At 43.8% G+C, this 27,778-nt stretch overlaps 1 protein-coding gene and 1 long non-coding RNA gene across 4 annotated transcripts in view; one reads left to right on the top strand and one right to left on the bottom strand.

Moving 5' to 3' along the window:
• LOC143662021 (uncharacterized) overlaps positions 1–15,627 on the top strand; it is a 61,883-nt gene extending 46,256 nt beyond the window's left edge. The window contains exon 3 of the long non-coding RNA XR_013165094.1: positions 14,685–15,627. This is a non-coding gene — a long non-coding RNA (uncharacterized LOC143662021). The remainder of the gene's footprint in view (positions 1–14,684) is intronic.
• ALPK2 (alpha kinase 2) overlaps positions 1–27,778 on the bottom strand; it is a 155,471-nt gene that overhangs the window by 45,640 nt on the left and 82,053 nt on the right. For all 3 annotated transcript variants that reach the window (XM_077135352.1, XM_077135353.1, XM_077135354.1), the window contains exon 5: positions 3,605–6,977. In XM_077135352.1, the coding sequence (XP_076991467.1) occupies positions 3,605–6,977 (3,373 nt within the window). The remainder of the gene's footprint in view (positions 1–3,604; positions 6,978–27,778) is intronic.

Here is a 27,778-nt window from a genome sequence, read left to right as displayed (position 1 = left end):
ACCTTATATAATTCATAGCCAAACCAGAAATCATCAATAATGATGATTTATTTGTTCTCTTGCCTCAAATTCCACTACTGTGGAACATTCAGTGCATTCAATATGCTTCTCATCTCCCCATAGTGCTGCTGGACACTTGGATAACATGCATATTTAAAAGCTTATTTGTTTCCAGGAAGTGCTAATGAGCTATTCGATCAGAGAGTAGCTGAGTCTCAATACTTAAATTTTAAATTTGAACACTATTTTGGGAGTCAAGCGCGTAATCAAGAGAGACAAGTATTTATTGGTGGCGAAACTCATTTCGGCTTGTTTGGACCTACTGGCTTTTCTGCCCAAGCTGTGCCAAATGTGCCGGACGCAGGCCCAGACCCTGGGCGTCTGAGCCACAGGTCCAGTCTGAACCTAGCTTGCCTCCTCATCTGGGACATATCTCCTCCAGGACCCTGCTAAGTCTAGGCAATGGCGGTCTTCATGGGTGATTTGGAGCCAGCCCTACCCACAATCCACTGAAGTACGGAAAGTAGAGAAATGGGGGTGGGGTAGGGGCCGTAACGTGGGCAGCCTTTGAGCTGACTCTGAGGAGAGGCCTGGGTTTGCAAAGGACCCCTGTTTGTGTGGGCTAGAGACGGAAAGGTAGGCAAACTGTCTTAAACCAGGTCCATGAGCGTCGCTAGGATTCTTTTCTGCATGTATTCTGGCTGAGTACTCAGGGAAAAAGATAGAGAAAGCCCCTGATGAATATAAAGCTTCAGCTTTATATATCAAAAAAAAGGGTTACTCAGTGTTTGTTTTATTTCTCTCGAAATCCTCTAAGTCAACCCCGCCCATACTCCTAGCTCCTAAGCCACCCTCCCCCACCACGAGGTCCCTAGGTGGGAGGGTGATTAAATCTGTCTCCTTTGGGGAGGGCACGGTGGGCCCCAGATGCTAGGTACATATAACCGGGAACATACCAGTGGCCAGAGGCAGTGCTGAGGACTCAGGGTTATCTGGGTCTCACAAAAGCCATCAGAACAAGAAGGAATGAGAAACTCCTTAGCCTGGGTGTCTCCTGGGTGGCCACAAATTTTTTTAATTTTTTAAACAGTGAAATAGCTGTGGTTTACACTGGGGCAAAAAAGCCCACAAAAACCTAAACACATATATACAAAAACTTGGAATTATCTGCTGTAGACAAGACTCATAAAGGAATTGGTCAGCAGTTGGAAACCCGTACTGAAAAATCAGAAGGTAATGAGTGTAAAGTGGCAGGCTGTTGCTCAAGGGAGACCCCCTGAATGCTATAGTCCCAAATGTTATGTGCCAGAAGTGACTCTGCACTGACGCATAAGATTAGTGCACACAGCAGATTCTTATTACATTCTCACTTATTGCATGATTGATCACAAATACGTGAAGTTGCCACATAAAATAGCATGTCCTGACCAAACCAATGAACATGGTGACCAGCCCTCATTTACCAAGTCAGGTGGATGGTTCTTTCATTGAGTGCCCTGCAGCTGGTCAGTAGCTAGGACAGGGTACTTGGGTGCTGATGTTCTAGAGACCTGTTTTTCTATCTTTCCTGTCAAAGGAAATCCCCTTACAGGAGAGAAGAAGGGCTAGCTCCAAGTGGCAACTCCTCGGAAGCTGTGACAGGACTATAGGGTTGATGTCCAACCCATGAGTGGGCAAAACCAGCCTCTGACTCCCAGTTAGCTGTTGACTCACGAGAGTAACTCAGGTGAGTGTTCTCACCTGGGTCTCCACCTTCCCTGAATTCTTCAAAGGAGAGGCTGTATATACTAGAACCAGTCTTTCTTCTAATACTAAGTTGGTATCAACCTAGATATAAGGAGCTTGTGTCTGAATGAAGTTCTTACTTTATTTCATAAGCCTGATACAATAGAATTCACTTGTTTTTCATTTAATGATGCTAACAAGGCAGTAGCTAATAACTACGAGGACTTTGCCAGGCCAGGACCTTTCAAATTGCTCTGCATTTTGGCTGAGATGAGTTCTGTTACCCACAAGCCATTGGACAGGTGAGGAAAATGAGGCACTCTCAGGCTAAGGCACTTGGTCCAAGGCTATCTGCTCATTGGCAGAGGCCAGATTGGAACTAAGCCATCCATGCTCCAAACCACAACACTTCAGCCTCCTCCCACATGGGGCCAAGACACCTGTAAATGTCCCCAAATCTTAATCCCTGCCTCTTAATAGATTCCATCTTGGGAGACATTGTTAACAATACTTCACTGCCAAGTTGGGCTAGTCTGGCCTGGAAAGGACTTGGATTCTCTACCCCATTGCCTCTGGAAGGAACCTGCTTTACTAGCACCATCTCCTCCTGGAATGCCACTTTCTGTCTTTGCAGCCCTCTAATGCTTGTGGTGGCTGTGCTGCAATTAAAGTCAAACTCCGCAATAGCACGTAGTTTATCTGGATGATCATTTTCCCACAGGTAACTTGAATGATCAGGTGCAGGAGCTCCAAATAGATTGTTTCCCATTGGGCCGAAACCACTTTTGAGAACCTTTACAAATGTTGCTGCTTCTCTTTATATAAGTTTTTAAAGTATGTATTAATAATCTGCTTGGATCCTACAAACTCTTCAGCAGACAGTTCTGCATCTAATCCTGGATGCCGCAGAGGCTAGGGGCCCATTTGGTGTGGCCTGGGCATAACAAGCCCCAGAGTCCCAGTCTGAGGACGGGGGCTGAGAGGAGGGCGGCCCCCACTCTGGGTTGAAGAGGCTCCTGGGCCCTCCCCGGCCCCAGACCACACTGCTATCTCTCTGCCGTAACTTCTCTTCTGACTTCTACGAAGCTTCATGGGAAGGGGAAGAAGAGCTCTGAAATAAAAGAAGCTAGAGTTTTGATAAATTTCTTTGGCACTGGAATATAGAACAGAATTTAGGGCTGAAATGATTCCCTTGGTAAAGCAGAACAACTGTGACTGCAAGGGTTTTTGAGGCACAAGTGGTCTGAGGTCATTAAACTCAGATGAAGGGGAAGGTGAGTTGGACAGAAACTTTATAGTTAAATTTGTAAAAAAAAAAAGAACCTTAAATTGAGACACTTTTAATGCAATGAATGATTCAAGGGAAGAATCCCAGGTTGTACTTAAATATTTATTTCTTTAAACCCTGCTTGGTGTGTGGTCTGTTTAATTATACTGTTTAGCTGCCCTGACGAATGCTTTTATCTTAAAAATTTTTTAAAGGATGATTAAACAGAAAGGCCTCTTGATCCCACTCCCTCAAGTAATCACTATAGGCAGTCTAAATCAGTGGGTCTCAAAGTGTGGTCTCCAGACCAGAAGCATCAGTGTCACCTATAAACTTGTTAGAAATGTAATGCCTTAGGCCCCACCCCAGACCCAATGAATCAGAGCTTCTCAGGGCAAGGCCCAGCCATAGATGTCTCAGCAAGCCACCCAGGTGATGCTGATGCCAGCTCAAGTTTGAGACCTACTGGCCTAAATGCTCAAACCACCCAGCCATTACCCATAGTATCAGTGTCCACCTGGAGGACACCCAGCCTAACTGCAAAGAACTCCAGAGGATGTGGACATTTGACATCTGATCTTACAGCAAGGACAGAAAGCAACAGGGCCTCACCTTTCTCTTCTGTTTTGCAAGGTGGCTTTTTTTGGTCTTTTTTCTCATCTGTGCGTGATGCTGATGTTTCAAGTTTAGGAATCTTTTTAATAAAACTCGAGTTCTTTCTGACCTTTTCCTTCTCTTCCAATCTCAGTCTCAGAGCTGCCACCCTGGACAGAATTTTCTTCTTCATTCCTTCAGCTAAATGCACACTTCCTGAGGATTCATGCTTCTTTTTGACCTCCTCTGGCCCAGGCACTCCTGGCAGGGCCCCAGGAAATTGGTCCATTTTGGCTGTCCTGTGAAGGGGCTTCTCTTCTGCCCTTGACTTTTTCATACTGCCCAGGATGGAGCCCTTTTGACATGGGTCCTGCAATAATTTAGAAGCTTTCCCTGACACATATTCTCCTGGAGTGAATGCCACAGTCACTGCTGGCAAGCCAGATGAGTTTGGGGGCTTGTTTTTTTCTATTTGAGGTGCCTCTATTTTAGGTTTCTCAAGTTGATTGCATATTGACAGGTTTGAGATGTTTCCTTCAGGAGATGAAGTAAAAAGCGATAGAGCAAGACCACTAGAAGAAGGCAAATGTTTAGCATGCTCATTCTCATTATTTCCACTTTCATTTGAATCCGGAAATACACACTGATGGTTTTTGAACTCAACTAAGTCATTTTTAGGGGTGTCATGCATTTGGCCTGCAACAGATGAGTGAGTCATTATTGCAGGACACTTAGAAAGAGGTAAAGTGGGGATGATAAGTTCTGCTTTTCCGTGTTTGCTTTGTTCAGCCTCTCCTAAACTTCCCTTACTGCCTTCCTGTATTTGGTTTATGCTACACTCACTTGGAATGGTCTTTCTACCTTTGTGAGGACATAGGGCTTGCAAAATGGCCGGTTGAACTTCCACTTTTGCTTTCTCATTTTTATTCTGTTCAGCGTACCCCCTCTCACAGTCTTCTTGGCTTTGGTCAATGCTATTTTCACTTTGAATGGTTCTCTCATTTTCCTCAGGACATGGAACTTGCAAAATGGCAGGTAGTACTTCCACTTTCTGGTCCAAGCTTCCATCATTTGGTGTACTCTCCTCTTTGACAACCCTCAGTATGGACTCAGAAGGCTCTGGTTTTTCAGCCCTGGAGCACTCTATGACACCTGTTTCATCAATAGGATCTACAGAGGACTCTAAGATTTTAGGGCAGGTCAAAATCTGTTTAAGGAAAGCAAGGTGATCCATTTTTACTTGATTTTCCTCCTGGTTTTGACTTATATTATTCACATTTTCCTTCCCTCCAGCCATGGAAGCCTCTGATAGTAAATTTGTGACACATGATTCCTTTCCATCTATGGGATCCACAGATGACTCCAGGAGACTAGGTTGGCTCAAATACTGGGAAGAAAGACTACTCCAATTTGTGTTGCTGGCTGATTCTTTACTTTCACAAATTTCTCTTTTAATAGCAAGGGTTGAGTCAGACTTGCACTGAGGACTGCTCGGTGACGCTACTTTTTCAGAGGAGTCCAGTTCCTCCATGGGAACATCTGCCTTTAGTACTTCAGATATGGCCCAGGCCTTGTTATGAATTATGGGAACTGCTTCTGACTCCTTGCTCTTAGAATCTGTCAATTGACTTGATGGCCAGATTTCTGAAATGGAGGCCCCTAGAGTTAAGATCTTCAGCTTGTCTACTGGTTCACAATGTTCTCGTCCACTCTCTTTAGATTCCTCCAGGAGATTTTTAGAGAAAAATGGAACATTGCTCAGAGCCTCAGCATCATTTTCCACAGCAGCTTCTGCCACCATGAAGCTGCTAGTCACCAGGCCTGAGCTCTGCCCTCTTTCCTCCCTGGAGCTTTCTGGTGAAGGGTCCAAGGGCACCAAGTTTATTTCCTCTTGTGCAGCAGATGTGGTATGCAAGCATTCTTGGAAATCATCTTCAGAAAGAAAGCCCTTATGAGGCAGACTCTTCTGGTGGAAGTTCTGTTCTATTTCACTTCCTTTTTCTTGGAAATGTTCTGTCAGTTTCCTATTGTCTGTTCTGTCCACAGTCTGGCTCTTGTCTCCAGATGCGTTATTGGTCTGAAGACGGGAAGTGCCGTAGAAACTTTCTCTCTCTGTGGGCTGGGGAACATGGGCATAGATTCCTGGAACACTGGGTGCCATGCAAGATAGCTGTTGTATGGATTCAGCTGTGGAACCATTTAAAATATGACCCAACTGTATATTGGAAGGAAGCTGGAAAATATCTTCGTCTGATACCTGAAGTAAGCTCTCCTCAGTGTCATCTGCATAGTTGTTTTCAGCAACTGAAACAGCAAGGTACTTGGCTGGGTGGACTTTGGTGGCCATGGGAATAGATGATATGAACTCACTCTCTTTGGTCACCTGGAGAGTTTCAATATTAGCCGTTAACATTATTGGCTTCTCCTGGAGAAACTTCATGATTGAATCACCACTAGTTGATGTGTCTGTGGTGTTCTTGACACTGGTACTGGAGCTCTCAACAGCCCCTTCTTCAAATTGCAGTATGATATTCTTAGAAGAAAGAGGTTGCCTTTCCTCAAGCCCTCTAGAGTGACTGGGGCTCAGCCTTTCCCCATCAGCCTTCGCTGTAAAGGCCAATGTGGAGGTAGAATTCTCTACCTCTGCTAGATTTTCTCCTGTGGCACCTTCATTGGCCTTTTGTGACATCTTCCAGGTGAAGGTACTGAGAAAACGAGGGGACACGGGTGATTTTCTATCCTGACTGCTTTCGCTTGTGGATTGTGGAGGCTTAGAACCTTGTGTTTCCAGAACTTCCAGTGTCTTGTCATCAGGAGAATATAAATAAGATACTTCACTTTGACCTTCTGCCAGCTCTAAGTTCTTGAAGCAAATTTCCTGAGGCAAATATGTATCAACTGGTGCTCCAACAGGAGAACCCATGGTATTCTCCATTGTCCCTTTGTCACCTATTTCAAAACACTCCATTAAACACCCTGCTTCTCTGTCCTTTGACCCATCACACACATTTTCCAAGTTGAGGACAGTATTTGAGGGTCCAGAAGAAACAACAGAGAGAGTTTCGGGCTCACTGAGGTCAGCACTGCGGTTCTGGGGAAAATGTTCACAGGGGCACACGTGTTCATGATAGGCTTCTGAGATGCTTCGATCTTGTTCCAGGTCTCTCCAGAAACCTCCAGATGTGTTGTCCTCTCTGTGTTGAGGTCCTCGAGTATATCTTTCTACTGCCTGGTCTTGGTTCAATGATGCATTTTCTTTGTGGATCCCTCCTAAATTGGGGAGGGAACTCGTTGTGGTCCCAGGGAATGGAGACTCCTCCCCTGCAGGCTCTGAGAAAGCTGGCATCTGGCTCACAGCGATTCTCTCCCTGACTGTTTCCTGAATTTGCACCTAGAAGAGGAAACGCGATATTAATAGAACTGTTCCTGGGAGGGCCCATGGTAGGACATACCAGTAACCCCAAGAGAGTTAATCCTTGATGTTCATAATAATGGACAAGAGGAGTAGCAAGAATTACTGAAATCTAAAAATTAATCCCCAAAGTCTCTTTAGCTATTAGAGACCTCCTAGTGAAGTACAAATTTAGGCAACTGTGTGTTCCAGGGACCCTTGGTTAAATCCTCCTTTTTGCCTTCTGACAATCATCATTTATTTAATGATTTTTTTCTCCCTCTCAGAAAAACAGTTGGGAATAAAAAATTGAATGTTAACTATTGTGATCAATTGAGTCACACAAGAGCTGTGTGAATCTTTCCAAAAAGATAAATTTCACATCATTGTAACAAATGAAATATGCAATGCTTGCAAGGTAACAATGAGCAATCTTTGTCCCTAGACTATGACAGCTTGCTGGTTAATAATGTTAGTAAATAAGAGAGAAGGTCTGTCCTTTGCACTTGCCTCTCATGAAGTAATGGAGTTATGATTGGTCATCAACACTACCAATCATTTCTGAGCCTGGAAAGGTTATAAAAATCCTAAAATGCTTCCCCATCCCCACCCCCACTTTGAAGCAGATGCCCCATGGCAGGAAAACACACCCCACAAAAAGTAGGGAAGGGAGGACTATTTAGGTTGTGGAAAAAAAGGAAAAGAAATCTCACCTTCTGAGAAGTAAATCCATCCTGGTACTATCTGAATATTGTAGATATTGGGTATTCCCTAAGGAAACAGCAAACTTTTTTACTGACTTCTTGTCTTTTGAAACATTTAGCTCATTGATTATTTAAAAACAAAACAAAATCAAGCCCAGCCAAGGAGAAGGGAATTGCTGCTAATTTTCGGCCAGGACTCAACCTTTGCCTCTAGGACTCCTGCTTTAGTGCAGAAACATTCAGATGTGCAAGAACAGATGATTGGACTTCGAGAAAGGAGGTGACGGAGTATGCTGTCCCCCAAGGCATAAAATAAACTAGAACTGCAATGCTCATGGACATAGCATAATTACGAAGTCCAAATCACATGTGAGACGCAGTCTTACAACTTTGTGATCATGCCAGTGGGAAACCTGACCATGTCTTAAGTGCCAACCCCTTTTCAAACTCCCCAAAGGTGGCTTGTTGCCCTCCAGTTATTCACCTCTCATTTTCTCCTTAACGCTTCCTGATAGTCACTTACTCAGATTTTATTGGCATAAAAATGCTAACTGAACAAGAAGACATAGCATGCTGTGAACTCCAAGAGGGCTAGGACCATTCACAGATTCAGCAAATGGTTTTTGAATGCCTCCAAGGGACTGTGCTTCAGGATACAAGAATACAAAATGCCTGCCTGCATGGGGCTCCTGTTCCATAGTGTTACTGCAATTAGCGCATAGTAGGTCCTCTATAAATATTTGTTAAAGAATGAATAAATGAACAGGCTCAGTTGAGATAGCCCTACCAAGCTTCACCCACTTAACCTCTAAATGTCAAAGGGTTTGTATTTACATCTGCTCCCCACTTTGGGGCAGCCCTATTTTAAGGAAGATTTTAAACCATAAACAGGGACATCACTGTTTCCCATCCTAGTGTTTCTAAAAAGAAAAACTGTACTCTCTTTCTATATCCCTTTCTCTTTATCATCATATTAAAATGGAGAAGAAGGGAATTAAAGCTTAAAATGTACAGAGGTCCTATTTAGAAAGATGGAGTTGTTTTGGTAATGGATGGTGATGATGGTGGCACAACATTGAGAACATAATTAACAACACTGAAATACATATCTGAATGTGGTTAAAAAGGGAAATGTTAGGTTTTATATATGGTAATAGAATAAATTTTTAAAAAATTCGTGGAACTGCATTACACAAACCATGGGCCACAAGTTAAACCATGGACTATAGTTTATAGTATAATCATAAAAATGTGCTTTTATCAATTATAACAAATGTACCACATCAGTGCAAGTTGTTAATGAGAGGGTGATATATGGGAGCCCTGCATTTTATGCATGATTGTTCTGTAAACCCAAAACTTCTATAATTTAAAAAAATGGAAAAGAGGAAGCAAGAAAGATAATTCTGGGAAAAAAGAAACGAGATTTTTGTTTGCTTTTATGTCAAGCAATTTGATGTGCATATGGTTTCACCTCTATAACAGATACAGAAAGTCTTCTTGCCATTTACCATTGTAGCTTAGATTTTTTTATAATGAGCTATGGCACAACTATATAGAACTATTAAGTACCCTCTTGGGTCTTTCCACTCTGCCTGAACTTCTACCTCCTCTGTCAGTTCTTTATTTTAAGGTCTTGCCATCATCTCATCATTATCAGTGCCAACAGACATTTATGGAGTAGCAGCCCTGGGGTGAATTCTCTGCCAGACCCTAGGCAATTTTTTTCCAAAGGGCGTCCACTAAAAAGCCACTCTGCTACTGACTAGGAGAGTTCATTATTCCAGTTATTGATTGTTACTACACTAACACAGTAACAGACTGGTTCCAAGAATAGAATGACATCTGGAAAGGATGAAACACAGGATAAGTTCTGATTAGGGTAATTTGGAATATATCATCATAACCAGGGTATCATGCTTTGATTTACAAAATTATAACATTCTTATCAAGTTACACTCACTCCTTTCCTCTCTTGTTTTTTAAATAAAATTCTTTTTAAAACACCCTAATGAAGCCCTATATGTAAGGAAATAAAGTGACTCTTTGGCCTTGCAAATTCATCCATTCACCATTTAGTGAGCCTCTACCCTTACCAGGTCCTGTTCTAAGCACTTGGGACTATAACAAAGATTTCCGCCCTATTGAAAGTTAGATTCAAGCCACAAACCATGCAAGTAGTCAGTTGCTGCTGAAAAATCCCATAAATTTGATTTGAACCAATGGGATTTTCTCAAAGTTCACCTTTTAGCAATCCAGTACATATTTGTCAAGGCTCACAGCATCGGTTCCAGGGGCAGGCTCCCTGGGCCTCATTCAGAGGCCAACTCAGAAAGAAAAGGAAACTACAAAGTCATATCTTTCAAATGAGTCAGACTTTTCTTTTAAGAGTACATCTCTTAGTCAAGTCATTACAAAAGAACTCCAGAAAATGATTCTTCTGCTGCTCTGCTACTCTCATCATGAAGTGAGTGGTGAGACACAGGAGCTTTTGTTGTGCAGGGTGACTGCTCTCATCCAGGTGAAAGGAAGGAGAGTGCAGGGCTCTAAAAGCAAGCCCGGCATGGTAGTGGAGTGGGACTTGGAGGACTGGTAACATGGGTTTCTAGTCCAGCTTCTTCTAAAAGCACACATGTGACCCCGAGTAACCCCTTTAGCCTCTCTGAACTTCTGTCTCCTCCCCTAGTGCTAACCACATACACATCAGTGCCATCAGGTCAATTGCCCAGGGCCTGGAAGGCACTCAATAACACTGGCTCCACTTATGACTTGTGAAAAGAAATTAGTAGCTAAGGCAAAGGGAAAATTAAGTAACCCTGATGAATAGGGAAGTATGCTCTGGGCTTTACATAGGCTTCCTCATTTGATATGTAAAATAAATCTGAAGTATAGATGCTTTCATCTCTTCTTTACTGATGCAATGGAATAGTCTGGGTCCAATAAGCAGACCTAAGCCACACTTTAGGTTAAATAGGGGAAGTTTAATATAAAGAATTATTAACAGTGATAGAAGAGTATAAAATAAAAGGAAACGCCATACGGTACCCTAGAACTGAGAGAGATTAAGGAAGGACACACTTGGAAGGGGGTTAGACTTCATACAAGAGGTGTGGTTAGAGAGTGGAGAACTTCACTAGTTTAGCCAAGCCAGAACTGCTCTGGGGTTGCTAGTCAAGTAGTAGATCACCCCACCCCACCCTCAAGTGCAGGTAGGGAGCAAGCTATCTTTGGAGTCCAGACAGTGACAGGGGCAGGGCCTTCAGAGCGTGCAGGAGAAGTGGAGGTTGGGCGCTTCACAGTAGGAACGACTGCTCCTTGGGTGTTGACCCCACGCAGGCTTGCTGAAGAGTCCTAATGTAGATACTGGCAAGAAGCCTTCAGAGCGGGCAGGCCTGGTTCCAGAGCAGAGGGCTGCAGGAAGGTCGTCCCGAGACCCAGGCTGCAAGGTCACAGAGGGACTGCTTTCTGGGCCCCAGGGCTGGGGTCGGCTCTACTAGTGACCACATTCCATATCATGGTCACTACCAAATGGGAATGGCTGCAATCTTCTTTGTCCTGAGATGTTTTTCCAGTGTGCTGTACCAAGGAAGCTTAGTACCACTGTGGTGAGTTGAATAAGGTGCCCCAAAACCCATGTCCACCAGAACCTCAGAATGTGGCCTTATTTGGAAATACGGTCTTTGCAGATGGAATTAGTTAAGATAAAATGAGACTGGATTTGGGTGGGTCCTAAATCCAATGGCTGATGTCTTCATAAGAGAAAAGAAGGGGAGGTTCAGGCACAGAAGACACACAGAGAAGGCCATGGAACAATGAGGGCAGAGATTGGAGTGATGCCACTGCAAGCCAAGGATCACTGGGGATTGCCGGCAACAACCAAAAGACAAGAGAGGGGCATAGAATGGATTCTTTCCCAGAGCCTCCACAAAGAATCAACCCTTGAAATCAAAATCTTGATTTCAGATGACTGGACCCCAGAACTACCAGAGAATAAATTTATTTGTTTTAAGCCACCCTGCCTGGGGCCATTTGTAACAGCAGCCCTAAGGAACAAATGTAGTTATGCTTCCTGTAAAAGGGAGATGCTTGCAGGAAGAGTGCATTTGGGAGGTGAAAGGCAATAAAAATCGAGAACTGAAACATGAAGTAATGGATGTTCAGGGGGAGAAATTTCCCTAGGGTCTTACAGTAAATGACAGAACCAGGATTTAAGGCAAAGTTTGTCAGGTGGCAAAACCCTTTCCAATTCAGCTTTTCTAATAAGAGAAGTTAAAACAAACCTCACCAAAGGGCTAGGAACTCCCCTTACTTTAAACCCAGAACTCCTGAGCTCCGGAGAAACTATAATGTTTCTTATGATAATGCAACATGACCATTTGTTTGTTTGTCTCCTTCTACAAGGTCTAAGGATGGGACCTTCATGTTATTCATTTCTGCAGCACTTAGCTTATAGTAGGAGCTCAATTAATTTTGCTGAATGAATAGGCAGATGAATGACTACAAGGAGGGGAAAGGGTAAATAAAATTTAGGAATACTTCCAAACTCCTATTTGAAAGCAGCATAAGCTTGGAAAGCTACGCTCTGCTTGCGTGGTGTTTTCCAACCCCATTCCCTGTTCAGCATGCCTGTGATTCTTCAGGCACACCGTTTTCATTTGCGGGCCTTTCCAAAAATTCTGCCTCCCACACATGTCTGCCATAAATCTAATGAAAAAATTTGTTGCCTTTTTGTCCACCTCATTATGTCCAGGGTTATACTCCTCCTCATTAATGAAAGTATCCTGGGTGCCAGCAAAGTGCATGGCACTAATTTGAGTCACTAACAATAGAAGTTGGTATGAGATAAGATCCCTCTTCTCAAATAGCTTATAATCCACTTGAAGAGACAAGATGTACATGGAAAAGATAAATAATAATTCTTGACAGGTCTGCTTAATGGCCAAAATGGATGGCACTTAACCAACCATGCTGCTCTGGGACAGCATAAGGAAGGTCACCACTGAGCTAGCTTCCACTCTAATGATATGGTCCCTGTAGTGCGAAAACCAGATGTACTCTTACGGTATTGCATCCATTCTTAGATGGTTCTTGAAAATTGCATCTCCAGTCCAGTTCTCATGGGCCTTCTTTACTGATAAGAGTGGGTAAACACTTTTGTTTGACTAACTCAACAGCATTCCCAATCTCCTTCTATCTTGTTGCTTCCACTAAAGAGGCTGGGAAACCAGATACTCTCCTAGCCTCCTATGTAGCTAGATGGGACCAAGGGATCAGTTGTAGCTAACAAGCTATAAGCAGAATTCCACCAAGGGGCTTCTGGGGAAGATTTGCTTCCCTTATAGAGTAGCTTCCCTACCCCCTTTCTTCTTCCTTTAATGAAGATATGATTCCTGGTGCTGCAGCTATTATCTTCTACTCATGAGGCTATCAGCATGAGAAAGAAAAGCCAACACACATGGCTGGTGGATCAAAATGACAGAACTTGGGAACTTGCAGATATCACTGAGCCACTAGAGCAACACTGAGATTTTCTACCACCAATATCTTGCTGTTAATTGCAGCTAAAAGCATTCCTAACTCATGCAAAAGAAAAATATACTGCTAAATAATGAATGTAAATGCACGTAAGGGTGCCCTGGAGCCCTCTGGAAGCACTGGGAAGCTTCTGGGTAGAAATTAGAGAAGGCCAGTGTCACGAAGGGCAAGGGATATGGTTCCTGCAAAGGGAACTCAAGGGAACGTCAAAATGCCAAGGGATCAAAAAGGCCTGAAGCAAGGTGAGTGTGAAGTAGAGTGGGGGAGGGAGTATGGAGAAATGTGAGAAGATGTATGTTGAAAGGGGAGTGGCAGGGTTCTAAAGGCTAAACACAAGCACCCAAGATGAGGAGGGTCAAGCCACTTGGTTCCTTGCTCTGGCTGGGCAACATTTCCATATGCTGGTGGTATCCTACCCTTAGATCACTTTCTTTCTCTAACTCCTGTTGTTGTTTTTTTCAGTGTTCTTTCCTCCTTTTAAAGTTCTTTTCTCTTTCTTGGTACAGATAGTACCATGTCCTTTGACAGCTGTCTACACATCATCAATTTTCTCCTGTGGTTCCTGGAATCTTTAAATGAGACCTTCCTCGTTCCCTAATCATCCCGGGATGCTTGGGCCTCCTGCCCAGCTCACCTTTCCTAAATTTCTGCTGACCCCTCACTCCAGGCGCAGTGTTATTTGGTCAATCGATAGATCAAATCCATACCACCCAGGGGTGTGAAATTGGAAACAGAGAGCCTGGTTTCCAACCAAAGAAAGCTTAAAGGCAAACTAAAATATTTCAAGAACTTGAGTTTATTTTTAGGAGTTGCCTGGTTGCCCAGAAAGAAGCTTCACTTAAAGGCTTCCAACATTAAAATAACACATAAAAAAGGTAGAGGACTGTGCCTCGCTTGAGACTCACCTGAAATCCCTAATTCTGAGCACCCTGCCATTTGACTAACTCTTCTTCATTCCATTTTCTCCTGGGAGACAGGAAATCTTCAGCCAGCTGGTATTACTACAATACTATCCCGATTCCTTGGGAAAGCCAGAGAGTTTGTAAAATACCCATTTGATCTTGAAAAGGGAGAGGACTAAATCTCAATGGCCCATGCCCCCCATTCCTAGGGCTAAGGGCCCTGCGTGTTCAGTGGTGAGCCTGTGACTGGCAGCATGGTAAGACTGAAAGGGAGCCTGCTCAGGAGCCAAGAGCATTATGCCTGTATTTGTGCATCTCAGGTGACATAGGAAGGAGTCATGTCACTGATAGTGACAATCACTAACCACTATAGGGCTCCTAACACATACCAGACACAACAGTTAATGCTTGTAAAATATCACAGAAATATATGATTTTAGGACTTTGGGTTGTGTAATGTTAAGGGGAAATATATCAACTATTCCAACATAGACCCGTGTACAATGGGTCAGTAAAGTGTTATGTACCTTTCCTATTGTGTCTACTTTTGCCCTGATTTCTCACAGGTGTAACTGAGAGACATGCAAACAGAAGAAAAGACGGAACCATGGAAGGCAACTATTTTTCTTGAATTCCACTAAACATTTCTGAATAGTCAAGGGTTTTTGCCGGGTCTGGAAGAGGTCAGGACTTGGATGAGGAGGGGAAAGGAAATGGAATGGGGTAATGGAAAGAGGACTGGGCCTCAGAAAACCCTGTGATTTGGTCCTGGATGTGCTGCTACACAGGACGGTGGGTGGCTTTGTCATCGAACCTGTCCGAATCGCTTTCTTCCAAAAAGATGGGGGTGGGGGGCTGGAAAGTATCTTTAGGTTCCCATACTGGGTTTAAAAGTGCCATGCACCCCTCAAATTCATGTCTATCTGGAACCACAGAATTCTACCTTATTTGGAAATGGGGTCTTTGCAGATGGAGTTAGTCAAGGTGAGGTGACACTTGATTGGGATGGGCCCTAAATCCAATGGCCAGTGTCCTTAGAAGAGAAGAAGAAGGAGATTCAGATGCCGGCAGCACAGAAAAGGCACATGTGTGAGGACGGAGGCAGTGCCCGGAATGACGCAGCAACCAACCAAGGACCACTGAGGTCTGCCGGCAACAACCAGAAGACACGAGAAGGGCAAGGAAGGACCGTCCTCCAGAGGCATCAGAGGGAGCTTTCCTCAGCCACTGCCTTGATCTCAGACTTTGAGCTTCCAGAGCTATGAGAGAATAAATTTCAGTTGCTTTAAGCAACCTTGTTTGGGGTACTTTGTCACAGCAGCCCCAGGAAATGAGAACAGGGCCTGATGGCTTAGATATTCTGCGGCCTGCTGTCATGTCAACAATACAAACATTAAAATGGGGTCTACAACAGACGGATTAAAAATAAATAAATGATGGGGGAAAATTAAAATAAATTTAGTAGATTGAAATGCTGGTGAGCGGTGAGGGGGTGGGGTGTGACATGTACAAATTTTTTCTTTTTTCTTTGTATTTCTTTTTCTGGATTGATGCAAATGTTCTGAGAGGTGATTGTGGTGGTGAATATACAACTATGTGATGAAATTGTGAGTCATTGTTTATATACCAAGAATGGAATGATCATATAAGAATGTCCATGCGTGTATGTTATGTTTAAAAAAAATTTTTTTAATGAAAAAAAAAATGGGGTTTACATCTCCTCCTCCATTTGGAATCGATTTTTCCTTTGATTCCTAAGGTTTCTTGAACTAATCCTCACTATTAACTCTGAGAATTGTTAGGAGAAAAGGACACAAGTGTGTCATCATGTATAGACTGAACCAAGAATGAGCCAGTGGGGACCAAAACTGGGACAAGGAAGAATCCGTGGACTGGAAAAGATGTTTGTTGGATTCCCAGCTCTTCTCCCGCCTCCTTACTTTATTTCTCCCTTCTCTCCCCAGTAAGTGCTTCATCTTTTTGACAGATTACACTGGGTCACATCATGTGGGATCCTAGAGATCCACAGACTTAGATCCCAGGCCAGTGAAAGTTATCACAGCTTCAGAGCAGAAGACCAGTGACTATGGGCCCCCAACTTTGCTAACCTGTCTCTAGGGAGCTGAAAAAACTTATGGATTCTGCTGCCCAGACAATCTTATGTTACCCACACCATTTTCCATACAATTTCAGATGGGTACAGAGCCCCCTGAGCCCAGTGACCCCTCCTGAGGACCTCTAGACCCTCCCAAGAAACCGGATATAAATCATGAGTCTGGGGGTGGGGACACAATGATGTTTTACTTCCTACAGACCGAAACTTAGATGCAGATTTCAAAGTGGATAACAATGGGAAAAAATTAAACCTTAAAGGTTTAGGAGAGTATTTTCAAATCAATATCTCTCTTTGCAGTTTCTAGAATTCTGAGCAAAATCAAAACCAAGGTAGTAGCAATTACTGTACAGCACCGACAATAATAAATTGTACAAAGCAAGTTCTTGTAAACTTTAGAAACAGGAAATACTTGTCACAATCACTATACTGGTACTTTGCTTATTCAGCGTGGGCTTCAAAGTGTACAGCGACGACAGTATTTGGTGCTTGGAAAATATGAATGTAAACATAAATATGAGACAGGTTTGAAGATCCCCTTATATTCCGCACATTCCATTAACTTGCACAGTCCCTTTGGGAATGCTTAGACCATCTTACTTCTACGTGCCCAGGGCCTGCTCCACTCATAGTTAGTGTCTGAGCTGTCCCATATTGGAAGGAAGGGAGGTGGGAGTTAGTTTCCATGTCCCAGAAGGGAAATATGGAATGCTCTCCTGTCCTCATGGTTTCTCTGAACTCTCCTAACACAGTCCCTATCAGAGAAGAAGTGAAGTCACAACATATCTGCCCCTCCCAGCCCTGAGTCTATCTCAGCCAGTTTCTTCCCAGCATGTCTGCACATGGGACGGTTCAGTCCCTTTATCCAAACCCTTACACACTCCTTCTTTACCATCATGCAGTGATCTCTCTGATCTAATAAGATGAAAGGAATTCAGAAAGCTCCTATCTCCACAAACCCTGACTTTAAAGCTTACTGTCTTGCTTTTCCACAGTACAATCCTAACCATCTCTACATCATCTGAGCTGCTTTGGAAGAAAGCAGAAATGGGAAACCACATTTATCTTCTAACAATTCCTTCCACACACCATCGAGAGCCCACTCTTTCCCCATCACAGACTCCAATTTGCTATCAACCCTAAACAATGAAGCTTTGTCACTGTTGGGTGGTGTGGACTTGAGAGGAGAATGGTTTAGAATGATATTCTGGTGGCAGGGCAATTACAGGGAGGCTGGAGATTCTGCCTGCTTCTGTGGTAAGCAGTCTTTCCTGAGAGTGGAATTCAGGGCAACCAAAGTCTATACTTTGGTCACTGCCCTATTATCATCAAGACTGGCTTCTAGGATCCCAGTCCTTGAGACCCCTGAATTAAGGTTCAGCCATTTCCGAATGTTCTTTCAAAGACCAATCCAAGCCTGAGCTGGAAGAGGCAGTGGCTGGAGAGTTTCTTACGTCTGTTGTCAGATTTAGATCCTGAACTAGAAATTTAAAAGATGAAGGGGTAAATGGTTCTCATGATAGTTATTTTCCCATCCAACCCCAGCAGTTTGATGGTAAATACACAGGCACTTGTTTTTAAATCATCTCTTTAAAAAAAAATGCCCAAAATCTCATGGCAATATCAAAGTACTTGTGTGCTGACTCAGAAAGATAATTTTTTAAGCATCAGCAGAAAGAGGAAGTTACTGAATTTGCAATTTTACCTTCTCTCCCTTCAGTTCTGCATATGCAGTGGAGGCAGTGCATTGGAGGGGGTGGGGGAATATGATTTTTCATGTTTCTGTCTTGCCTCTGCAACTAGATGTAATTCAGTTCAACAAATAATATTGGTAGGCACTGTATTTGTTCTGGACATTCAAAGATGAATCAGACTAGTGTCTGTCTTCATGTAGCTCACAGACCAGTATTCCAGCAAGGAAAACAAATAAATGATTATAATATGCAAGAAATACTAGCACAGAGAAAATGTCATGGAAAAGGAAATGGAACAAGGGTATTAGGGAAAGATACAGAATTTATTTCTTTCTTGCCTAAGCATTCAAATTTCTTAATTCCTTCCATTCCTTTATTCAACAAATATTTCTTGAAAGCCTCTATGAGCCAGGCCCCGTGCTAGCTACTGGGGAAACAACTTTGCCAGTCAAAGTCTCTGTCTGCTTGAAGTTGACACTCTGGTGTGGGCAGATGGGAAGACTTTAGAATCAGCAGATGTTCTACAAGCAGAGAGAGGTTGTAGTGGTGGAGGAAGCCCATGAACAGGGCATTGAGGATGGCTAGGGTGCCAGGTGCATGGTGCGGGCTGGGGGTAGAGGGTGGGAGCAGCAGGTGACATGGGAAGGAGGCTATGGCCTGGTCCTCGATCCGGCTCCCTGTGTGCTGTGGAACTGTTCAGATTTTCACTCCAATCAGCGACAGGATCCACCAATGCTTGAGGGGCTGGTGAGGGGTAGTTACCATTGTTTTAAACAAGGGAATGCCATTTCCAGATTTGTGTTTCAAGAAGATCGTTTCCATAGCATGTAGAAAATGTCTTCAGAGAGGGAGACATTGGCTCTAGGAGTCAAGAAAGAAACCTCTTGCCATGGACTTCGTGGTGGCTGAAGGCATGGAGAGGACAACTCCGATGCCACAATGTTTTAGAGGGAGAACTGACGGGATTTGAGAACTGGTAGGTGTTGGAGACCACAGATGCACCCAGAACCACTCATGAGTCTCTCACGTGGTGAACTTGACCAGAAGCCCTCTGAGGGACTGAGACACATGCTCGCTGGAGCACTTGACACCTAAGGAGCTTCAGTAAACGTGTGTGGGCTCAGCCACCATCTTCTTTGGAGCTGTAAACTGAACTCCTGTATTATTTGTTATTTATGTAGAAGTTCTAGATTTGGGGAGAAACGCACAGGCAGTCTGCTCAGGGCTGCAGGGTGGTGCCGGGCGGGTTGAAAATCGTCAGAGTAGAAAGCCTACAGCTCCTAGCTCTCCGATGGCAGGGCCTGGGGAGGGGGACTGGACACCTCCTTTAGGGTGCAGCTCCACGGTTCATGTCTCTCTCTTCCGGTACCACAGGCTGAACTCCACTCCTCCAGCCCTGCTCATGAAACAGCTGCAAAACCTCCACCTGGGCACAGACCTGGGACAGGGGGGGTGGGGATGGGAGGCTCCTGCTCCAGCCCAATGTGCTCCCTCCACAGCAGCTGGCCTAGGGACCCCAGCCTCCACCTCTCTTTGAGGATCGTGCCCAGGGTCCCCCTAACTGGAACCCATTATCAGTCCCTCGATTGCCTCAGCAGGCCCTTCAGATCAGCCGTGGCCCAAAAGTCTCCTCTGCCTTTCTCCTTCTCTGTTGTCTCCACACCTGCCCAGACAATTTAACTAACCTGGAACGTGCCTGATAGAAAACTAGCTCAACACATGTGCTTTCAGATCACTTTTATGGGGGACATATTCGCATACGACACATCAAGAGGATGGGAACTGTGAAGCGCCACAGAAAAACTGAGGGTTGAGCTAATCTGAGCCATTTTGCAGGAAAGATATTCAAAATCCAGGAGGGTCGATAACATTGGAGGAGCCCAGAGGAGCTGACTGCTGGTTGTCCTGTATTTCTTCTCTGCCTATGTCTTCCCTGCCCTCATCCCTCTTAATGAAGGTAAATCAGGAAAGACTCTGGGGGCAGGGGGCAGCCTGAGGGGTAAATGCAATTTGTTTGGATGTGGGGTCATCCCTGCTGCTTTATACCTGCCGCTTTCTCTAAGTTCAAATCCTTTGATATCTTTTCAAGTCAATGCTCTGTGTTTCGGGTCCTCTGAAAATTCCAGGGTAGTACAATTTTGAAGGTCAGAATCAGATGTAGAATTAGCACTTTCAACAACTCAGAATTTTCCTGCCCTCCTTCTGTCTTGGTGCCATCCCACTCTGAGCCTCGCAGGTCCCCTTGAAAGCAAGAGAACTACCATGGCATCCTCTCTCAAAATAAGGGCAGGGCTGGGGGCTTATGGAGGAGGTCACAGTGAGACCCTAAAATAGGTGTGCCACCATCTCACTTCCTTTTCCATTACTTGTTGTTGAATGGGTATTGCATCAGAATTGCTTTTCTCCTTGTATTTCCTTGCTGCACTCTCCTTATTCAAGCAGATTGGATGGTTATTTCTTGCTGTGTTGGGAAGGGATGTGGAAGGGTAGAAAACAGAACGAATCTCCATCCAAATCTCTCAGGTTCTTGGGTACCAAAATGCCTGGGACCTTAAAAGGATTTAGAGGTTTTCTGGAACAGTTAGAAGATTCAGAGAAGCCTGGCACCCTTCCTAAAGCGGCACCACCCATCACTCTCTATCCTGCTTTTTCCATCTTTATGAGCGCACATCACTAGCTGATGTGAAGTGCATGTTTGTTGTCCATCTCCACCACTAGAAGGGAAGCTCCCTGAGGGCTGGGACGCTGCCCGCTCACTGCTGTGTCCCTGGCACATAGAAAGGGTCTGACATAGTGGAGGGTCTAATGAATAGCTAGCTGTTGGATGGACAAAGAACATGGAAGGTGTATCTTGACAAGACATTTGAAAGGAGACTGACATCCCCCAGAGAGAGAGACCAACCACTCTGGGGGTGAATGGAGGAAATAGAGCTCTGACCCCAGCTTCCAGGACACAGCTCTGCCAGGGAGGTGACAGAAGCCCTGGAGGGACATGGCTCATGGCACGTCTACACAGGCAGGGCCATGGGCACCCTGCAAAAGGGAATATCAGGTGTCTGGAGCAGCACAGAATGGGTAGGCCAGAGGCCATGCAGGCCAGGGCAAGGGTCACCTCGGCAGTGACCTCAGGGGACCAGAAGCACAAGGACAGGGTGAGGGCATCTTGCCACAATCCTGGGAAACAGGACTCAAGGGAAAGCCTCCTACCCTCTGCAAAATGTGTGACCCAAAACAGCATTTGGGTAGAGTTACAGCCATATATTTTTTATCCACCTGAGTGTTGGAATGAGGTTTTTTCCTTCTATGAGAATCCAGGGGTTTTGTTGTGCACATGGACCTTTGTCCCTTCTGCTTAATGAGATGAAGCACGTCAGAGATTCAGGGCAAGGACCATGTGGATATTATGTAGGTGTGAGGCAATTAAGAATTTTGGACTAGTTGTTTCTTTGGGGCCTGGGTGAGGTGTCCAGAGATTATTTTGAACACAGCCTGAGCATTCCATCGCTTGCCCTGAATTTGGCTGTTTCTTCCCACTCCTTGGGTCAGTGATAAGGCCCATCCCTGCTTGGCCCCAAACTTTCCTAATCTTATCTTCCAAACACGCCATGTTCCAGTCAAACTCGACCTTTCCTTCCCCAACTATGTTCCACTGAGCCAATTAATACTCTAATATGGCTAATTCCATGGGAAGCTTATCTCTTCAGTAAAAATTGGTTAGGTCAGAATCTCTTCTTATAAACTCTTCTAAGCAATTAGGTTCACTCATTATGTAGACTTGGAAGTAATTAACTTGTTCTTACTTTAAGATAGATCTTAGATCGTATAATTCACATTTTCATGAGCTCAGCAATTAGCTTAGATCAGTGAGATAGAATTGAGGTTTGAATCACATCTGGGTACCAACATGGCTAAGTCCAATCATCTCTTGGTTATCTTAGTATCGTTTCCTCTTTTTTGTTAATATGTAATGTCATCATGGAATTCAGACCTTGCCAAGTTGTCTGAAGGGAAGGAATTTTCACATATGACTGAATAGCACCATTTTTAGCAATATTATCTGTTCATGGAATTGTCTACCTATTTTGGAACAGTCCCCACCAAGCAGTTCGCAAATATGTTACTTTCCTCTGGTGGGAGGTTGTAGGCCAGCCCTGCTCTGTACATTCCCAAAGGATGGAAGCGACATGCTGGAGGCCAAAATGCTACCACATCTTAGCTTGATGCTAAATCCGCGATTTGGGGATGGGGTATGGGAGGGGAGATCTGATTCCCTCGCCTTGAGAACTGGTCTATTGCTACAGCAGTAGTGTTATTGCTACACTTTGAAGGCCAATGGGCTTATTTTTAAAAAGCTGTTTTTTCAAAACTATTCCCTAATTTATTAGAATACATAATACAAACACACACACACACATACACACACACGGTACAAGGTGCAAAGTGACAAATAAGTCTCCCTCTTACCCCCGCCACTTAGATCCCTACATCAGAGGCAACCTCAGTTATCAATGAGTTTATTTTAGTTCTAAAGAGAGTCAAGGAACTCAAACCTAAAATGGAATCAGGGAAGCTGTTTAATGTCGGGGTTAGGGACAAGGACCTGGAGTCAGGCAGACTCGGTTCAAAGCAAGCCTTCCCCACTTACTGACCCAGAGCCTGGGTAATTTATCTCATTTATCTGTTTGGGTTGTTGTGATGATTAAATGAGCTAAGCCCAGTAAAGTGCTTTGCGCAGTCCCTGGCACATATTTATACTCAATAACCATTCGCTATTATTAGCTATTGGGCAAGAGTGGAGGAGGAGCAGGAGAACACAGAGGGGAGGGGTGAGTCTTACTGAATGAGGGCAAAGCCCCAAAACCTCACCACTCAAAGTGTGGTCACGGACATTCCCCGGGAGCCTGTCAAAGTGCAGAATCTCAGGCCCTACCTCCGACCTGCCCAATCCCAGCATCTGCATTTGGACCAGGTCCCCAGGTTTGGTTAATACACACGCTGCAGCTGGAGGAGGTCTCTCCTGCACTTTCCTAGGAATCCTTCAGGCCTGGTCTGCAGAACCCCTGCTCTGGGAAGATGGTGAAGCTGTTTCTTTACTTTCAGAAACAAGCCCTTAGATATCTCATGCTGAACACTTGGAAGTGAAAAGCCATTTTTCTCTCCCCTTTCTATCCCACCTCTGATTTCCCAAGCCCAATAACCTGTGACCTCAAAGACAACTGGAATGTGTCCTCTTTTGTCCTGTAGCTTGACAGTAACCCGATAGATGACACTGGGACAGGGATGGCATGTTGTTTTTCAAGTGATAGGGGAGACGCTGTGGAGCCTGACCAGCGAGCCCGCGGGGCTGCCAGGGTGCCAATTGGGACACCCGAGCCCAAAGCCCTGGCCCTCAGGGGCTGCCTTAGGCTGTCATCAGAAAGAAGGTCTGCGGGGGCGGGGGGGGGGGGCAGGTCTGGAAGACCAAGGGGCAAATGTGGTGACAAGTGCTGCTGTTTGCCGCTGTTCCTGTCCTGTTCCACGGCTTGAACACACGGCATACAGGAAGCAGCCTTTCCCTTAAAGATAGGAGTCGCAGTTTGTACTGGGTCACTGTGGGAGAGAAGAGAAAACCGAGGCAGCAGCCTGGGGCAGCATGCTTTTTAAAAACCACAATTACAACAGAACTTAGAGCTGCTGCTGGCCAATGTGATATCCACTAGCCACACATGGCTTGTGCAAATGAGGGACTGAATTTTTACATTAGGTTAATCATAATTAATTTATTTGTAAACTTTCAAACCTACATGATTCAGTTGGGAAAATTTATAAATATGCCTGGAAAAATTGGGGCATGTGGATCTACTTTTTCAACTGTAAATTTTATGAAATTTAAACACAGACCAAGTATTTTCAATGAACATTTATGTCTGAATTGAGATATGCAGTAAGTGGACACACACTGAATTTCAAATAGTTAGTACAAAAACTGCAAAACATCTCATCAATAATTTTTAAGGTTGATTATATTTTGAAATGATATTTTGGTTATAGTGCATTAATGAAATACATTATTAAAGTTAATTTCCCCTCCTTAGTTTACTTTTATAAAATGTGACTACCAGAAAAATTTAAATTACATATGTGGCTTACTCTCATATATTGCTGGTGGGAATGTAAAATGGTACAGTCGTTTTGAAAAACATGATAGTTACTCAAAAAGTTAAATATAGTTACTATATGACCGAGAATTTCACTCCTATATGCCCAGTAGAAATGAAAACATATGTCCACACAAGGCCTTGTACACACATGTCCACAGCAGTATTACTCATAATAGCAAAAAAAGGAAACAACCCAAATGTCCCTCAACTAATGAACAGGTAAACAAAATGCAGAGAAACTAACTCACGTTCATTTCTGGTGGGGATGTAAAATAGTGGAGCCACTTTGGAAAAGAGTTTGGCCGTTCCTAAAAACGCTAAACACAGAGTTACCAAATGTTCCAGTAACTCCACTTGTAGGCATAAACGTAAGAGAAAAGAAAACAACTGTCCACACAGAAACGTATCCACGAATGTTCACAGCAGCATTATTCATAATATCCTAAAAGTAGAAATAACCCACATGTCCACCTGCTGGTGAATGGATAAACAAAATGCAGTATATTCACACAATGGAATATTATTTTGTCATAAAAAGGAATGGAGTTTAATACATCCCACAGCACAGATGAACCTTGAAAATATCATGCAAAGTGAAAGAAGCCATATATAACAGGACAAATATTGTATGATTGTACCTAGAGGAAATATCCAGAATGGGCAACCCCATAGAGACAAAAGTAGATTAGAGGTTGCCAGGGGCATGTGTGTGTGTGTGTGGGGGGGAATGGGGAGTGACTCTAATGGGTATTTTGGGGTGATGAAACTTTCTTTTGGGGTGATAAAAGCGTTCTAGAATAGGATAGTGATGATGGTTGTACAACTTTGTGACTATGCTAAAAAAAAAAAATTGTATTTGTGGCTTGTCTTAAATTTCTCTACACAGTGCTGGTTTAAAGGAAGTAACAGTTTCTTTCCCAGTGGCCGCTGTGTCAAATGGGCAGAGGAGATGTGCTGGGGAGACCCTTCTCCAGCACGCTGTTGTTCTCATCCCTTAGGGAATAGAAATGGGACATTTTTTGCTTTTCCAGAGTTGGGAAATTTGCCCAATCTGAGTTTTGAGGTAGTTAAATGCTGACTTTCCAGATTCAAATTCTCAGCATACTTATACCCCAAAATGATCAGGGAGAGGTTTATAAATTGCTTTTTCATATTGACACCTTTGTACAGTTGGAAATGAATCATCGTGATTCAGATCTTTTCATATTATTTTGGTTTACAATGTTTCTGAAGCTGTTCTCACAATGAGTTTAAATGGCTGTTAACATGTGGACCTATCAGATCAAAGGATGATTTTCAATTTGAGATTTATTGAGCTTTTCTGACTATCGGGAAGTGTGTGGGCTCAGTGACACTAAATAGCACTGGCCCATGGGGAATTTACAGTCCCACAGGGAGATAAATCAGTATGCATGCCAAGCGAATCCAGTGTAATTTGCAATAAAGGCTCTAAAGTTGGTAAAATAAAGAGCTATAGGACCATCGAGGAGGGACTGAATCAGAACTGGACAGTTGTGCTGGGAGGATAGAATCTTGCAAGTATTATGAAATAAAGAACATTTGAACAAGAAGCCTTAAAAAATGGGCCAGAATCCTTCAAGGGCAAGCCTGCAGAGGGAGTGTACCCAAAACTGTGCAGGGGCATGGGAGAGTCAACCTTAATTAGAGACTGTTTTAGTTTGTAAGCTGCCAGAATGCAATATACCAGAAAAAGAATGGCTTTTAAAAAGGGAATTTAATAAGTTGCAAGTTTACAGTTCTAAGGCTGTGAAAATGTCCAAATTAAGGCATCCGTAGAAAGATACCTTAACTCCAAAGAAAGGGCCGATGAAGTTCAGGGTTTCTCTCTCAGCTGGGAGGGCACATGGCGATGTCTGCTAGCTTTCTCTCCTCATCTCATAAGGCTTTGCTGGGGGCATTTTCCTTCTGCATCTCCAAAGGTCACTAAAGCCTTTTTTTTTTTTTTTACATGGGCAGGCACCGGGAATCGAACCCGGGTCCTCGGGCATGGCAGGCAACCACTCTTACCTGCTAAGTCACCGTGGCCCACCTGGTCTCTAAAGCTTTTTGCAAAATGGTTCTCTCTTAAAGGGTTCCAGTAAGCAGCCCCACCTTGAATGGGTAGAGACATATCTCCATGGTAACCATCTAATCAAAACTTGCCACCCACAACTGGGTTAGTCACATCTCCATGGAAACAATAAAAAGATCATATACAGCAATATTGAACAAGGATTAAAGGACGTGGTTTTTCTGGGGTACAAAATAGTTTCAAACCAGCACAGAGACTTTAGGGAGTTGTCTTAACCTGAGTTACCCTGTCCCAAAAGCAGACCCTGAGACAGAGATTTGCGTGCCCTTGGTTTATTTTATAAGTGACCCCAAGCAGCCTGGGGAGGCAGGGATGGGGCAGGGATGGGGGACGTGAGCAGGGCAAGAGAAAACAGACAGTAGGGACACCTAGAGGAACACGTTGCTCGATTTGGGGACCCTCTAAAAACCTGTGTGACACCTACCTTAGGATCACTCCACAGCAGGGTGGGCAGGTGAGGACATTATCCACCAACTCTTATGTCCCCACTGGCTGAAGATTTCCCCCACTTCACGTATGCTGCAGTGTGCGAACAAGCAACCTCCCAGGCCAGGCAGGAAAGACAGGAGCTCGGCTGGTGGGGGTTGTCAGGTGCTAGTGACTGAGGAGCTCTGAGGCAAGGCACCTTCAGTGTCTCCTCGGGGACAGGTAGACAATTTCATAAGCAACCTGTGTGTTGGAGCCAATCAATGAATGATTCTGACTCTACTCCCAGTCAAAGTCCAGTGTTCATCATAATCAATAGTTTCATTTGGCGCTGTGTTGATCTGATTGTCTTAAAGAATTTGAATTCCAGTTTTGCCATGTAACAGTTGTACACTAGGCAGGTTAATTCACCTCTTTGAGCTTTCTGGGCCTGCTCAGAATGTTGTTATATGAACTAAAAGAGATACCAAATTAGGACATTAATATAATACTTGGAACAGACAAACACTCAATATATGGTTTTTATTAGTTTTGCAGATGATACACCACTTCTGTTTCTCCTGGGGACGTGTAAACTTTTGATCAGGTATGGAAGCTGAGACGATGATCTAAAAGTATACCTCAAAGACAGTGTCATCTTCAGGACTTCTAACCATATAACTGACTGACATTATTTGTAATTTGTTGCTTAGTTTTGGGAGATGACAATTCCACTTCAGAAAAATGCCTTCCTAAAGTGCCATGCAATGAACAGAGTGCAGGCAACATCATCAGCCCTAAGGAATTAGATTCCCAGAAAATAGACTAGCCTCTCGTATAAATTAGCTTCAAATGGAAGCTATTTGAGACCATAAGGATGCCTTCTGGTAATCTACCACATCAAGGCACCACATAGCTCCCAAATTGCCTGGGACTGTGAATGTAATTTCTGAAGGCGATCTGAGCTGTGATTAGAGAGTGGCTTTTGCCCTGGGGGAACTTGGCATCTTATATAAAATAGTTTTACTGATATGGTTCTAGGAAAATAATAAGAAGGTAAATTTTATCCATATTTACTGGTTCTGTTTTTTACAATATTAACTCATTTTTAGAGCCCTTGGGCTCTTAAGTAGCCTCTGGTCAACATCTAACTTTCAATATCTCTGTTCATGACCATGCGATTCCCTTGGCAAGGAAAGAAAGAGAAAAATTCTCT

This window comes from Tamandua tetradactyla, chromosome 18 (assembly GCF_023851605.1).
Source record: "Tamandua tetradactyla isolate mTamTet1 chromosome 18, mTamTet1.pri, whole genome shotgun sequence".
Lineage (NCBI taxonomy): Eukaryota > Metazoa > Chordata > Mammalia > Pilosa > Myrmecophagidae > Tamandua > Tamandua tetradactyla.
This window is presented reverse-complemented; position numbering and strand designations above follow the sequence as displayed.